This window comes from Heterodontus francisci, chromosome 17 (assembly GCF_036365525.1).
Source record: "Heterodontus francisci isolate sHetFra1 chromosome 17, sHetFra1.hap1, whole genome shotgun sequence".
NCBI classification, from domain to species: domain Eukaryota; kingdom Metazoa; phylum Chordata; class Chondrichthyes; order Heterodontiformes; family Heterodontidae; genus Heterodontus; species Heterodontus francisci.
The window spans coordinates 10,841,101-10,857,493 of record NC_090387.1 but is presented as its reverse complement, the minus strand read 5'-3'; the positions used below and the strand labels follow the sequence as shown (position 1 = coordinate 10,857,493).

General features: G+C 43.8%; 1 protein-coding gene across 3 annotated transcripts in view; it reads right to left on the bottom strand.

Annotated features, from left to right (window-relative positions):
* Positions 1-16,393, bottom strand: part of LOC137378719 (cadherin-8-like) — a 194,578-nt gene that overhangs the window by 20,092 nt on the left and 158,093 nt on the right. For 2 of the 3 annotated variants that reach the window (XM_068049077.1, XM_068049078.1), the window contains exons 9-10: positions 11,863-11,984; positions 10,151-10,268 (exon numbers count right to left, since the gene is read on the bottom strand). In XM_068049077.1, the coding sequence (XP_067905178.1) occupies positions 10,151-10,268; positions 11,863-11,984 (240 nt within the window). Of the gene's footprint in view, positions 1-3,113; positions 3,421-10,150; positions 10,269-11,862; positions 11,985-16,393 lie in introns of those variants that run through there. The other variant, XM_068049079.1, reaches the window with a different exon arrangement.

The window sequence follows — 16,393 nt, the reverse complement described above, 5'->3', positions numbered from 1 at the left end:
TCAATATTTTTTGTCACCTCTTCCTGCCCATCTGTTGTTCTCTGTTGATGGCAGAAGTGCTGGAGTATTCCTATCCTTTCAGTAATAAGAAAGAGAGAACTTGCATTTATATAGCACCTTTCAAGACCTCCAGCTGTAACATACCTTGGTATATTCAATAAAGTGCTTTCTGAGGTGTCGTAATGCAGGAAACACAGCACCCAATTTGTGCACAATAAGGTCCCACAAACAGTGATGTTTTAACAGCCAGATTATCTGTTTTTTTAATGATGCTGGTTGAGGGATCAATTCTGACCAGGATACCGGGGAGAACACCCCTGCTCTTCTTCAAAATTGTGCCGTGGGATCTTTTATGAGAGGACAGACATGGCCTCGGTTTAACATCTCATCGGAAAGACTGCACTTCCAACCCTCTCTCAGAACTACAGTAGAATGTCTTCCCAGGTTGTTTGGTTAAGTTTCTGGAATAGCACTTGAACCCACAACACTCTGACTCAGAGATTAAAGTGCTACCAGCTGAGCCAAGGCTGACACCTGCTATAAGCAGAGATAGAGCAGATAAAATGAGATATTTCACTAATCATGGCAATTTAACACTCCTCTGTGCTCCCAGGCAAATTGCTTACTGTCGTGATAGATTGAGGGTTGTGAATCTTTGGAATTCTCAACCCCAGAGGGCTGTGGAAGCTCAGCCATTGTGTCTGTTTAAAGTAGAGGTTGACAGATTTCTAAACGCCAGTGACATAAAGGGAAATGGGGATAGCGTGGGGAAAAGGCATTGACGTGGATGATCAGTCACGATCGTATTGAATAATGGAGCAGGATCGATGGGCTGAATGGTCTACTCCTGCTCCTATGTTCCTATGTTCCTAGTGCGATCATGTGCAACATAAGAAATTGAAGAATAATAAGGGATACCCAGCAGAGCTTTAACTGCTCAGAGAGTAGTAGAGTTGTGGTGTAAGTTACCAGGGACTGATAATGAAGCATTGAATATTATTACTGGTTCATGAGGCATCTTATTGGGTTTCTGAAGGGAGAGAAGAGATTAAGAAATATGGTGAGAGTAGGTAGTTGGACTGATCTCCAAACTAAAATGATTTGTTGGATCTAATAACATGTTTATGTGTGTAACATTTCTTAAGTCAGCTGTGGCTTAGTGGTAGCACTCCTGCCTATGAGTTAGAAAGTTGGGGGTCCTTGGTCCCACTCCAAAGATTTCAGCACAAAATCTTGGCTGACAGTCCAGTGTAATATTGAGGTAGTACTGCATTGTTGATGATGTCGTCTTTCTTTAGGGCAGAATTACCAAGTCTCTGTTCCCAGAAGAAGCCTTGCTGGACAGGAGGGTGGGTCACAGATAGGAAATAGCATGCAAGATCTGGTTCTCTGACCATGTTTCAGTCTTGCAAGCCTATGCACCGGAAGCACAACCTCGCTTCATTTGCCCAAATCAAAATGGACATTTTAACAGCACAAAAAGAGAAAAGAAGTTAAAAATTGTGAAGGTACTCGATAAATGTTTAATTATTTTGAAAGGAACTGTAGCAGTGAGCTAGATCTCTGCAGGGCACACAAAGGTTGAAAAAAGCTGAAGAGAAAGAAAGGTAAATCAATGAGTAGTGATTACTTGATGCCATGACAGAGTTTTGAAAATGTGTAGAATGTAGGAGGAAAGGAAAATTGAGGGAAATGAGGAGTAACACCATTTTGAGGGCCAGGGAAAGAATGAGTTAAAATAGAATTTGATTAGGTTGATTTTGTTGCAATGAGGAAACAGAAAGGAGGAAGAGAAAGCCAGACAGTGATTGGAGCTTGGGAGGAAGAGGAGAGGGAAATGTGGGGAAGCAGTGGCCGTTGTAGTATTGATAAGATGGAGAGCGATAAGTTGTGAGAGAGAAAGAGAGACGGACTATCAGATCGAGTTTTTTTTATTTATTTCCAGTCTAGGCGAGTGAAACAAGAATTTACATTTATATAGGGCCTTTATTGACCGCAGGACATCCTGAAGTGTTTTGCAGCCAATGAAGTGCTTTTGAAGTGCAGTCACTGTTGTAATGTAGCCAAATTGTACACAGCAAGCTCCCACAAAAAGCAATGTGACAATGACCAGATAGTCTGTTTTTAGTGAAGTTGGTTGAGGGATAAATGTTGGTCGGGTGAACTCCCCTAATCTTCTTCGAAATGGCACCATGAGATTGTTTATGTTCACCTAAGAGGGCAGGTGGAGTCTCACTTTAACATCTCATCTGACAGATGGCACCTCCAACATTGCAGCACTTCCTCGGTACTGGCACAGAGAGCATCAGCATAGGTTTTTTGTTCAAGTTTCATAGAGTGAGACTTGAACCCACTACCTTGTGACTCAGTAGCCAGAGTGTCCTGGCTGGTTCTTAAAGTGAAGAGCTTTCTCAGATACAGGAGCTGTATCTAGAGCTGGAATTAATCTGGGATTTTCTTCCGGATTTGAATTCACTCAGGAAGATATATTGTTTCTTCACACTCTGTGACTCCCACAGGGAAGCTACAGACGAGGAAAAAACTCTCATTGTTAGAAATTGTGCTATCAAGGGGCTGCCTCTCTCATGTCCTTACTAATTGGTACCCACCCATATATCATTAAAAAATGATGAATTGGTGTCTCCTGTGAGAACTTTGGGACGGAGGGACCCGCTAAAGCACAGAGAACAAAATTGCAATCTCTTTCCCTTCAAATCACTGTGTAATTACATGTGTAAGCTTAGGGTGGTGATTGCTAATAGTCATTAATTAAAAACATGCCATTCATAATTATGTAATTTTCCAAGATAACTCATCCATTTTCATTGTTCTTTCAGTAAGAAATATACAAATAGAATCTGAAGCTCGATAGATAGGCTACTGCAGCTTTTATATCTTAGTGCTCCTGAAGAGTCAAGCATGTAACTCCACTGAAAGTAGTCAGATCTGGTTCAGGGCACCAGGATCATTTTAAGCATGTTCACATGATTGAAGAGTTTCCTTACTTCTGATTGAGATTGGGAAGTTGTGACAAAGAAACCTGAGACTTGGAGATAGTCACAGGAAACTTGTGGTTTGGAAGTGGCCACAGGACTCTTGAGCATGGAAGGAAATTTGAGGATGAGAGTTAATAACAGGAAACTTAAGAAGGGGTGTTTGTGACAGGAAGAAAAAGAACTTGCATCTATATATCATCTTTAAATGACTCTTAGAATGTCCAAAGCTCTTCACATCCAATTAATTACTTTTGAAGTGCAGTAATTGTTGTTATGTAGGGTGTAGCAAAGTCCAACAGATAGCAAATAAGATGGATAAGCAGCTGATATTTTTTGTGGTGCTAGTTGATAGTTAAATGTTGGCCAAAACACCAGGGAACTACCTCCTCTTTTCTATACAGTACGCGGGATCTTTTGAGTCCATCTAAACAAATAAATGGAATGTTGGTTGAACTCCATCAGTACTGCCTTAAAGTAGTAGACTAGACTATGTACTTAGCCTGAGAATGGGGCGTAAACTCACAATCCACAAGTTCAGAGGCTAGAGAGCTATTAACTGAGCAAACCTAACACTTGGGGCTGGATGTTGTGGTGGAGGTAATGCTCCAGGCGCCAGGATGAAAAGACAGGGGGAACCTCACCTTGGCCTTTTCGTGCCCCTGCCCCCGCCTCCCGGAGTGATGCTCTGGTGTTTTGAAGCTTAAGTCTCCCCCAGTCACTTTAAAGATGGGGATCCCGCCTCGAAGAGCTGCCGGCCATTCACTAGGCCTGCAGCTCAGCAATATTTGCAGCGTCACCGGGAGCAATGCACACTGCAGATACTGCAGAGACCTTAGACCCAGATCCATCGCTCGAACCCCGGACCTCAGGTAAGAGAGGTGGAGTCGCCAGGGCCAGTCCGGAAGGCCCGGCGAGGCGGGGAGAGGGGAAGTGAGAGGCTGGGCATGAAGTCCAGGGGGTGGGTGTCCAGGGGGTTGTAGGTTTTGCTGGCAAGGGACCTCTGTGGACCACAGATTGCCCATGAAGGAGGGGCCCTCCCCACAACTCCGCTGGGAGGGCACCTTGTTTTACAAGGCGCCCTCCCCGCATGATGGAGGCATTCCCACTGTTGGTTAGATCCCAGCAGCGGCAGGAATTGGTCTCAGGGCGGGAAGGCAGTCATCAGCCTATTCTGCCCTCAGCAAAATCGCTTGGCAATGGGCCCTCCGCAACCCACCCACCCCCCCCCCCCCCTTGGTTCTATGGGCCACACCGCCTCTGACCCTGCCTCAGGGGGGCACATGAAATCCAGCCCTTGAAGGCAAGCTTTCACTTAAATGAAACAATCCAGTGACCAAGATAATTATGAATCAAATGTATGAGGAGATAGGTTACAGAAGGAGGCTTATCCTCTTTGAAAAGAGATATTGTGTGGAGAGCTATTTGCTCCATTCTTGACCCCCGAGCTGATTTTCTAGAGCCCAAGATTTTTAGGTGGGCTCTTAGCAGAACTCCTACTCCACAATGAGGCCCCCAACTTGGGGAATAGTTGGAAAAAGGCTTTGGGAAGTCCTTGGGCACGTGTTGCAGCGTAACGTGGTCATATTAGGCCCCGCATACTCTCGTGAATCCGCATTAAAGCACATAAACCCTTCAGCACTTTCTTAAACCTGGTAGTGCTTGCAAACATCTGTTAGATCCTGTTCACCCTTGCACACCCTCCTTATATACCCTGATTCCCATTCAATCAGTCTGAGCTGTATTTGGACTCAGATCCCAAAGTTAATTGCCAGCAGTTCATTCATCTGATTTTATTTAACACTTCTCTGTTGTTTTCTTATTCATATCATTTCAGTGGAAACTAAATATCCCATTGCCTGGCATATCCATGGATCCTCATTGTGAATGTAGTTTTGTGGAATTACCCCTTTCATATTTGCCCATTTGGCTTGCTTTTCTGATTCATTCCATAGATTTCTCTCTTCATTTCGCTGTCAATTTTGATTTTCTGGCTCTTTAAATCCCTCTTTCTGAAAATGTTAATTTGTTCTCTGTCTTGCTTTCACGTCCCTTATTATTACTGCTGCTGAGTTTGCAGCCATAATCCATCCTTCTGGATCACTCATTTGCCCTTTCGTGCACTTTCTATCTCTGCTCATCTACTTTCTCTTTCAATTCAAAATCTCTTTCCATCCTCTTTAATTTATTCTCTGACTTTCAGCATGGAATGGAACTCACTGAATACATAATTTTTGGGTTGACTTGTTTAATAATTAGTCATCTTCACAGGCCTATTTATAGGAACTGGTAAGAAGCAGTCTATTGGGACCATTGTACAATTCAGCAGAAGAAATCTTGCCACAGTGTTTTTAGTTTAATTGTGCTTTTTTTTTGCAAAACATATTTGAATAGCTTGTAACTTTGTAGCACAGCAACTTAATGAATTAATTCAACAAGAGACCCACAATATGGTTTTCCATGGTACAGTTTAGCTTGAAGTAATATTTTGCTTGGGAGTCAAGAGCTAAACCCCAAGGAAAAAAATAAAGGGGCAAATAGTTGAAACGGAACATTTAAGGGAGTACAGGGAATTGGGAATAAACAACTGGCTCTTTTAGACAGCCATCATAGATGTGATATGACAAATGACCTCCTTCTATGCTGTAAAGGTCTATGGGGACACCTGTTGGATTGGATGGCAGAACCTTTCCAATTTTTATCCCATCATTTTAGAGGAGTCTTACCTTATCTGCACTTTAATAAGTTTATTGACAACTCATCACACTACTACTCTACTATTCCTATTATAACTCTACTACTCCTACTCTAAATCTACTACTCCTACACTAACTCAAAGCTGTGAATTGGCAAGCTGATGCAGTGACCCATGCACCTATGCTAGTCTTCCTCTACTTTTTACAATCTTCAAGCATTTGAAACCCAAACTTCAGCAAATTACTCATTGGTAACTTGCCTTGCCTGCTATTGATTTGCATAAATAAGAACCCTAATCCTTCCTCTCGGTCTCTCATTTTAAAAAAAAATATTTACCTTTAAATTAACTTTTACAAACTGAACTTTTATGCATAAACAGATAAACAGGAGGGGAACAAGGTGGCCTGGTTCATTAGCAAACCATCTTTTCACCTCTAGACTTGGGTTCAGCTGTAGGTTACACTGAAGGGGATAAACTTTTCCATGAGGGCTCAAAATGTCCTAAGTGAAATAAACTTAGGCTGTCTTTGTACAATTCCTACTGTATTAGTACACTGATCAGTACATGATATAGCAATCTGATCCAGAGACATCATAGAGGAGCAGTGGCTTCTGAGATCGTGATCTTGACATGACATGTTGGTACTCAGTAAAGGGAAGCAGTGGTGTAGTGACAATATTGCTGGACTAGTACTCTAGATACTTAGGCTAATGATCTGGGCACATGGGTTCAAATACCACCATAGCAGCTTGTGGAATTAAAGTTCAATTAATAAATCTAGAATTTGAAAAACAAGGTAATCTAATGGTGACCATGAAACCATTGTCAATTGTTAGATTAAAAAAAAAATCTGGAAGGAAATCTGCTGTCCTTACCTGGTCTGGCCAACATATGACTCCAAAACTGCCCTCTGAAGTAGCCCAGCATGTCACTCAGTTGTCAAGGACAATTAAGGATGGGCAACAAATGCTGGCCTTGCCAGTAATGCCCACATCCCATGAAATAATTGTAACTTCAGCCCATTGCTAATCCATGATGTATCTGATTAAATGTGTTTGATGCTAATGCCAGGTGCTAAAAGTAGAAGGGCTTCTTAGTTTCCCACTGATAAGCTGTCATGCAAAGGCAACAAATAACTACAGCCCTCTTCCAGCCTACAATACAGGAGCACTGAACTCCAGGCTAGTAGAACTCCAAACTCAAATGATGTTCACAGCAATAGACTATCCCAAAGCACTCCTGGCTGGTCTCCCATCTTCCACCCTCCACAAACTTGAGTTAATCCAAAACTCTGCTGCCCGAATCCGAACTTGCACCAAGTCATATTCACCCATCACCCTGGTGCTCACTGAACTACGTTGGTTCCTGGTCTGGCAATGCCTCAATTTTAAAATTATTCTGCTAATTTTCAAATCCCTCTACCACCTCACTCCTCCCAATCTCTGCAACCTCTTCAAGCCATACAATCCTCCAAGATCTTGCAGTCCAATTCTGGCCCCTGATTTTAATCGCTCCACCATTGGCGGCCATGCCTTCAGTTGCTTAGGCCCTAAACTCTGGAATACCCTACCTCTCTGCCTCGCTACCTCCCTCTCCTTCTTTAAGATGCTCCATAAAGCCAACTTCTTTGACCAAGCTTTTGCTCAACTGTTCTGATGTCATCCTATGTTACTCAATGTTAAATTTTGTTTGATAATGCTCCTGTCAAGCGCCTTGGGACGTTTTCTTATTTGTTCATGGGATGTAGGTATCGCTGGCAAGGCCAGCAATTGTTGCCCAACCCTCCATCCCTAATTGACACGAGATGGTGGTGGTGAGTTGTCTTCTTGAACTGCTACAGTCTATCTAGTGTCTGTACACCCACAGTGCTGTTAGAGAGGGAGTTCCAGGATTTTGACTCAGCGACAGTGAAGGAACAACAATATATTTGCACATCAGGATGGTGTGTCGCATGGAGGTAAACCTACAGGTGGTGGTGGTGTTCCCATGCGCCTGCTGCCCTTGTCTTTCTAGGTGGTAGAGGTCGCGGGTTTGCAAATTCTGTCGAAGGAGCCTGAGTGAGTTGCTGCAGTGCACCTTTAGATGGTACACACTGCTGACACTGTGGGTGGTGGTGGAAGGGAGTGAATGTTTAAGGTGGTGGATGGGGTGCCGATCAAGTGGGCTGCTTTGTCCAGGATGGTGTTTAGCCTCTTGAGTGTTGTTGGAGCTGCACTCATCCAGGCAAGTGGAGAGCATTCCATCATGCTTCTGACTTGTGTCTTGTAGATGGTGGACAAGCTTTGGGGAGTCAGGAGTTGAGTTACTCAGTGTAGAATTCCCAGCTGCTGACCTGACTATGTTAAAGGTGTTATATAAATGCAAGTTCTTGTTGTTGTTCTTTTGTTGACCAGCTTTTTCAGCAGTGCAGTGGCTGCCCATAATTATAAAGCGAGGGTCTCTTTTAAATTTGGCAGGTGAACTGTGAGGGTGCCAAACAGATGTTACAACTCGACTTGGCACAGAATAAAGACTGGAAGCAGAGCGGAGCTGCCACCAGCAAGGTAAGTGACTGAGGTGGGGTAGTCATGAGTGCAGAAAATGGGGGTCCCGGAGGTGGCAGCAGCTCGATTATATTTGTGGGCCCCAAATATACTCTCCTGTCATTTACCTTTGGCCAGACTTGTTGTCTTCCACTGCTCGTGGAACTGGTAGGGAGTGAACACCGACTAACCTAAAATTGCTAATCAGGTTGCTATTTATGTAATGGGACCCTGATTTCCATGTTAAAAGGGGGGCCCCAATGGTCTAAATCAGACAGGGGCTTCCGACACCTGGTGGGTAACCCCTTCCAAAACGGCGCCGGCTGCATTGCTGGTGTTAATGGGGATGCTGACTCCACTGACCCTATTTTGAGGCCATTAGCGCCATGCTGACACAAGGCTAGGCCACTCAAAATTGACCCCATGATTTTGAGTTTCCCGAATGTACAGTGCTGTCCTGGTAGGCTATGAGGTGGGGAAGAGGAAACTGAGCCAGTTGGAAAAGTATTTGTTCTGCTCCCTTCAAGCATAACTTCCAGTAGATTGTCAAAGAGTTAGAATCCTGTTCACTGGTACAGTAGGAAATTGGGGCACGACAATTGGTCTTGGGGCCTGTATAAGTTTTTGCTCCCAAACACTATGTGCTGACCCTTGCTGTAAGATGCCAGATGTGCAAATGTTAACTGGAATCTCTCAATCTGTTGAACAGGTAGCCAGCAAGGCTCACTCATAAAGAATGGCCACTGGAGTGAGGAACTAGAGGAGTCCAGGTAGTATGTAATGGCAGGAGGCCACCTTCTTTTGATGGGCCAGGCATGGATCAGCATCGCTTCGAGCACAATTCAGAAATGCACATTCCGGATGGGCTTGTTCATTGGTGCTTAGAAATGGGAACTCCTTCCTAACCAAAGGCAACATGGTAATGACCAGACAATTTGTTGGCTGAGTGATAAAAGTCGGCCTGGGCATCAGGGAGAACTCCACTGTTCTTTTTCGAAATAGTGCCAAGGGATCGTTTATGTCTCATCCGAAAGATGGCATCTCCGACAACACAGCCCTCCCCTTAGTTTTGGCACTGGAGGAGTGTCACGACTGATTCTCTGTTCAGATAAGCTAAATCAGCAGAGACTGCAGATCAATCATGGGCCCTTCCTTCAGTGCACAGTTGTTGGGGTGGAAACACATTGATTTATTGAGATGTCACAGAAGCTGCACAACCTGCATTCATTAAATGTATGTAAAGTCCTTGTATTTATACAATATTATACATCCTTCAAGACCTGTACACTTCTCCAATTCTGGCCTCATGAGCATCCCCAATTTTAATTACTCCATCATTGGCAGCCATGCCATCAGCTGTCTAGGCCCTAAATTCTGGAATTCCCCCACTAAACCTCTCCACCTCTCTACTTTGCTTCCCCCCTTTAAGATGCTCCTTAAAACCTACCTCTTTGTCTAAGCTTTTGGTCATCTGCCCTAATATCTCATTATGAGCCTCAGTGTTAAATTGTGTTTGAAATCGCTCCTGTGAAGAACCTGGGGATGTTTTATGACATTAAAATCTGCTATAAAAATGCAAGTTGTTGTTGTATTTATTCTTTCATTGTACAGCGCCCTTGTTGAAATCAGTGCTCCCACATGCTGCCATTCTCACTGAGCGACGCATTTATATGAAATAGGAAGAATAAGTCCAAAGGAAAACTGCTCAGGCATGGTTTCATGGTTTTTCTCTAAAGTGCTGCCAGAGTGACAATTATGCTCGGATTGAGTAATCCTTCAGCTAATTACTGTGAGCTGTAATTAAGATCGAAAAGCACTGCAGCGCAACCTGAACAGTCCTGATTGCTCAAAGGCTTGCATGCAGTGTCATCACTGTTTGGAGGGACGATCTGACATAGAGACATCGCTTTAGGCATTTTACTGTCAAACATGTTTACCTGCGTTGTTCTTGATTGTAAAGTTGGGGTTCCTGGAAACCTCTGCTGCCAGACTATAGAAGAAATACTGCCCAGCCTTTGGGTCATCTTTGTCTGTGGCACTGACCGTCTGAATGACCTGTTAATAATTAAATGAGCAGTAAAGCATTAATAGTAAAAGATAAACACAACATGAGGGTGTGGGGCTCGGTCAAGGTTCTCCTGGTGGTGTTTTTCCATCAGAACAATCATGTAAATTCATAATAACCTTCATGATGTAGCTTATATGTGGTGACCAAAGCAATCTTTATGTCCAAGTGCTTTAACGACTCAAACTCCCAATCTTTAGCTCCTGAAGACTCCTGTTCCTATTTCTTAAAACTATAGTGGCCATGAAGCTGTTGGATTGCCGTTAACAACCCAACTTTTTTTTTTAACTCTGTCTGGGTCCATATGTGACTTCTGTCCCATCCCAGCTTGGTTGGCCAACAAACTACTCAGTTCCTTCAAGAGGAAGCTCCAACATTAGTTTCTATGTGGAAATAGGGATGGACAATAAATGTCGGCCTTGCCATATCCTGAGAATGAATAAAGAAAGAACTTTGGAACATAGTTTTCCTTGAATACCAGACACACTGGTGAATTTATCATCTGAGCTAGCGGGGGAGCTTGCGATTTTAATGCCTGCTCTGTTCTGCGCATGTGAGAAATGTTATTATACACTGTTCTTGTACAGGAGGTGCCAATTAGGCCTATTTCAGACTGGTGCAAGCTGTTAAAGAACCAACAAACGCCTTTTGAAGTGTTGTCATTGTTGTAAGTTGAGAAACGCTGCAGCCAATTTGTGGACAGCAGGATTCCACAAGCAGTAATGTAATAAATGACCAGAAATTCCTTTTTTAAGTGATGTTGGTTGAGGGATATATATTGGCCAGAACACTGGAGAGAACCGCCCAGCCCTTCAAATCATGCCAGGGGATCTTTTGCGTCCACCTGAGAGGGCAGATGAGGCCTCAGTTAAATGTTTCATTTGAAAGACAGCACCTTTGGCAGTGTAGCATTCCCTCAGTACAGTACTGGAGTACCAACCTGGACTGAGTGCTCAAAACTTTGGGGCGGGATTTCACCCACAATTCTCTGAGGTCAGAATGCCACTCCTTAGATTTCTACTCAGCAGGCTATTTGATGACCTCTCCATGTAGGCAGCAGTCATGGATAATGGTCAATCGGCAGAGTTGGCTGGTTCCCCTCATCACCCCCACCTTTCCCCTCCAATCTCAGAGACACTGAGGCGAATTGTAGCACATTTGCTGCTGCCTTCACTGAGATCAGCTAACCATCACAGACCAGGAGTCAAACCTAAGACTTTACTGGTCCATTAGCCTCAGTATCTCAATGGATGCTGTGTACAGACAATACAACATTGGTGTTCACAATAGCAGCAGTGGCATTGTTTTATGTATCCAATGGCCAACACAACTGGGGTAATTTTAACCTAACTCTCAGAGAGGGAAAACCACAAAGATTGGATGTTAGTCTCTGTTGACTTGATTGGATGGCAAAATTGGGCAGCGTTGTAAAACTGGGTTTGCACCAAATCCCATCAGTTTCCTAACTGTTGGGTAAGGTTAAAATTGCTCCCTCTAAGTGTTTTGTTCTCCCTCTAAAAAGGAGTGTCTTGGGACCTGGTCATGGGCATCAAACCCTTTAAATATCTGCCCTGATGTACCCACCTGTCCAGATTTTCCATTTTCACACAGGTATGCTTCAGGTTGTGAGGCAAGCTCTGGAGCATTGTCATTAACATCAATCACCTTAATGGCCACAAGCACTCGGGACACTTGGCTATGATTCCCTGCAGGCAAATAAAAAGGTACTGTCAGTTAACACTTCAAACAGCAACATCCTGTATTTATGTAGTGCCTTTAACATCCCAAGATGCTTCATAGGTACGTTATCAAAATTTGGCTACTAGCTACAAAAGGAGATATTCAAGCAGGCGAGCAAAAGCTTGGTCAAAAAGCTAAGTTTTAAGGAGAGTCTGAAAGAAGGAAAGAAAGGTAAAGAGGTGGAGAGGTGGAGGGAGGGAATTCTAGACTTACAGCCTAGGCAGCTTAAGCCACGGCCATCAATGGCGCAGCAATTAAAATCAGGGATGCTCGAGAGGCCAGAATTGGAGGAGCACAGCTACATCAGAGGGTTGTAGGGCTGGAGGAGATTACAGAGGTAAGGAAGGGTGAGGCAATGAAGGGCTTTGAAAACAAGAATGAGAATTTTAAAATTGAGACGTTGCTTAACCAGAACCAGTTCAGTTCAGTGAGCACAGAGGTGATGGCGAGCATTTGATGTGAGCATTTGGTATGAGTAAGGACACGAGTAGCTGAGTTTTGAATGACCTCAAGTTTATGAACGGTAGAATGTGGGAGGCCAGCAAGGTGGAATGGCCGAATTAACAAAGGCATGGATGAAGGTTTCACCAAAAGATGCTGAGGATGGGTGGAGTTGGGCGATGTTACAGAGATCAAAATAGGTAGTCTCAGTGATAGCATGGATATGTGGTTGGAAACTCAAATCAAGGTTAAATATGACACCAAGGCTGTGTACAGTCTGGTTCTGCCTCAGACAGTTGACAGGGAGGGGGATAGAGTCAATGGGTAGGGAATGGAGTTTGTGGCTGGGACCAAAGACAATAGCTTCGGTCTTCCCAATATTTAGTTGGAGGGAATTTCTGCTCATCCAATATTGGATGTTGACAAGATGTCTGTCAGCTAAGAGACAGTGGAGGAGTCGAGACTGGTGGTGATGAATTAGAGCTCGTGTCGTCAGCACACATGCGGAAAATGAGACTGTCTTTTTGAAAGATGTCGCCAAGGGGCATCATGTAGATGAGAAATAGGAGTGGGCCAAGGATAGCTCCTTGGGGGACACCAGCTGTAACAATGCAGAAGAGGGAAGAGAAGCCACTGCAGGTGATTGTCTGTCTTCAACTGGATGGATAAGAACAAAATCAGTGAGTGCAGTCTCCCACAGATGGACGACAGTGGAGAGGTGTTGGAAGAGGATTGTGTGGTCAACCATGCCAAAAGCTGCTGACAGGTCGAGAAGGCTATGTATTCATAAAAAGAATATATATTTGCCGAAAGTGTTCTTCGTTTTCTGTGGGGTTTTTTTTCTTGCTACCCTTTCTGTTGTTGTACACTAATCAGTGACATTGAGAGTTCCAAATGTTTGCAGTTCTGTTCATCCTTTCATAGGAATGAAAAATTGAGGGAAGAAATTAGTTCAGAGCTGTGAACATTCCTGCATCCCTCAGTTTACTTTAACTCTGCAGGTCTTTAAAATCCAAACTTTGTATCACCTAGCCATTACTTCTCAATTTAATTGTTCTGCTCTTTTTATCCCGGCTGTTGCCCTGTACCCTAAACCTCAGTACTTCACCTAGGGTTAAATAGGAGCAGAATAGGTCATTCAGCCCTTTGAGATTTTTCCGCTATTCAGTTAGATCATGTTTGATCTGCATCTCCACTCTATTTATTCATCTTTGTTATATAATCCCTTGATACTCTTGCTTAAAAAAAAAGATCACTCTCAGTATTGAAAGCTTCAATGGACTCCAGCATCCACAGCCTTTTGGGGGAGAGAGTTCCAGATTTCCACCACCCTTTGTGTGAAACAGTGCTTCCTAATTTCCCTTCTGAACGGCCCAGCATTAATTTGAAGGTTATGTCCCCACGTTATGGATTCCTCCACCAGAGGAAACAGTTACTCTGTTGGGTGGCCCAGGCCTGAGAAAAGCCGCCTGACAAAAGCAGGCGGGGCTTTCTGACAGCCTGGGGGGTGGGGGCCCTCATGATCAGGCACTCTGTGCCCGATGGAGGGTCACCCCCGATGCCCCATCCACCCCAACATGCCTCCGACCTCCCCCAGTCAACCACCCTTGCCTCGCCGGGGCCAGACCGATCACCCCCCGCGTGACCCCAAAATCTTATCTTCTCCCGGGGCCGTCCTTCCCTTTCAGTCTTCAGCTAAGTTGCAGTCCCAGCGGTGGCCACCATTCATGGTGGCGCTGCTGGGACTAAGAGCTGCCAGCCCGCTGATTAGCTGGCAGCTCCATTAGGCAGGACTTCCTGCCTCAATGACGTGCAAGTCCCACCTGAGACCAATTAAGGGCCTGGTGACCTTAAAATGCAGTCCGGATCCCCAGACCAGGAGGAAGTGGGATCGCCAGTGAGTTTTCAGTCAGTGGATGGCTCCCGTCCGACAAAAGTAAAATTCCGGCCTGAAAATCTCTCCCGCAAAAGGCTGAGGATGCTGGAACAATTGAAACTTTTGAGGCTGAGATCATCAGCCCTTTTTTTTAGGCAAAGGCATCATTGGATTATGGAGCTAATGAGGATAAATAGAGTAAAGATACTGATCAGCTATGATCTAATCATTTCATACACCTCAATAGAACCACCCCCTTAATCTTGCAAAGGGATACAAACCAAGTTTAACTCTTTAAGTCCTGGTACCATTCCAGTGAATTTGTGCAGTATCGCTTCTGAGGCCAATAAAAGATGTTTGGCTACTTAATTTTTTTTTAAAGCACTGACAGCAGATACCAAAATGCTAACAAGCCACTTTTAAGGTATGTTGTTCTCTAGCAAATTAAATTTTTCTTCACAAATATTTTCCCAATTCATTAAAATGCAGAAATGTTGCTTCGTAAATATGAGAAGTGTTTAAATCAATATTGAACATTTATTCTGGGGGAGAAAGCATTGCAAGAAATTGATGTAAATCCCGCCAAATGATCTGGCAAATATTTCACTTCAATCTGAAATGTAAACATTAATTTGATATTGCTTCTAATTATTCATTTAAACAGGTTGAATAAAATAAATTATTTCTTGCTAGTTGGAATGCTTGCTTTGTAAACGTGCTATGTTGTACTATAGTAAGCCAAAGCACGTTTGCAGGTTTGGTCTCTGGTCTCTGCTAAGCAGATTGTGCTCAACTGGATCAGAAGTTGGTAGAAGTGAGGCCCCACTATCCTTATGCCAAGGAGCAAAAAAGATCACCCAATCAGACCGGGGTTCCAAGTGTATATTAGCCAGCTGGATTCCCAACTTTATGAGAGAAAGAAAAGGTAACAAAGAACTTGAAGGACAGGAAATGAGCATGCACAGAGCGAGGTAGTGAATGAGTTTAGAGACTGCTAGAAGGAAACAACACGACATTAGTCACCAGAGATAACTGGGCATGGAATGATTTCACAGAAAATATACTTTAAGGAAGGAAATCTGCCATCCTTACTCAGTCTGGGTCTATATTCGACTCCAGTCCCACACCAATGTGGTTGATCCTTAACTGCTTTCTAACAAGCCATTCAGTTATTACCTTCACCAATTCTCCAGCAGTTCAAGCGGAAAGCCCACCATCACCTTCCCAAGGCAACTAGGGGATGGGTTATAAGTGCCAATCTTACCACATTCCGAGAATGAATAAATGAAAATAACGAGCAGCAGCGAAGAAGTTAATAGAGAACTTGAAGAGTGAGCAATGAGCTCATGGAGAATTTTAAAAGATTAAATTACAGAAACTGGGCATCGCTGGCAACATTCCCTCTTTTTTTTATGCAGTGCACGGGTGATTTATTTAAGTGTGTGACCCCTTGAAATGCTTTTCTGCGGCTGTGCACACGTGGTAATTTAACATGGCTGACTTCTGCACCGCCTGCGTCGGGACTTGCAGGTTGCTGCACAGCCGCGCAGCTGAAGGAACGTTGATCACTGGTAAAACTGGCATTAATTGCCCATCCTTAGTTTTTGATACAACTGAGTGGCTTGCCAGACCATTTCAGAGGTCAGTTAAGAGTCAACCACATTGCTGTGGCTTTGGAGTCACATGTAGGCCAGGCCAGATAAGGACAGCAAGTTTCCTTCCCTAAAGGACATTAGTGAACCAGTTGGGTTTTTATCACAATCCAACAGCTTCATGCTCACTTTCACTGTCACCAACTTCTTATTTCCAGTCCTTTTTTTGAAAAAAAGCTGAATTAAAATTCTTAAACTGTCTTCATGGGATTGAATTCACTCTCTCTAGATTTCAGGCCCCTGGATGTCTAGTCCTGTAGCATAATCAATACACTACCAAACACCTGAATAAGGGCTGAGCTCAGAGAAATTGAGAGCGAGGGAACGAACCTTTATAACTTGAAGGGCAACAAATGAACTCACAGAGATTGAGGTTCAGGGAATAGACTTACAGAGCAAGATTTGG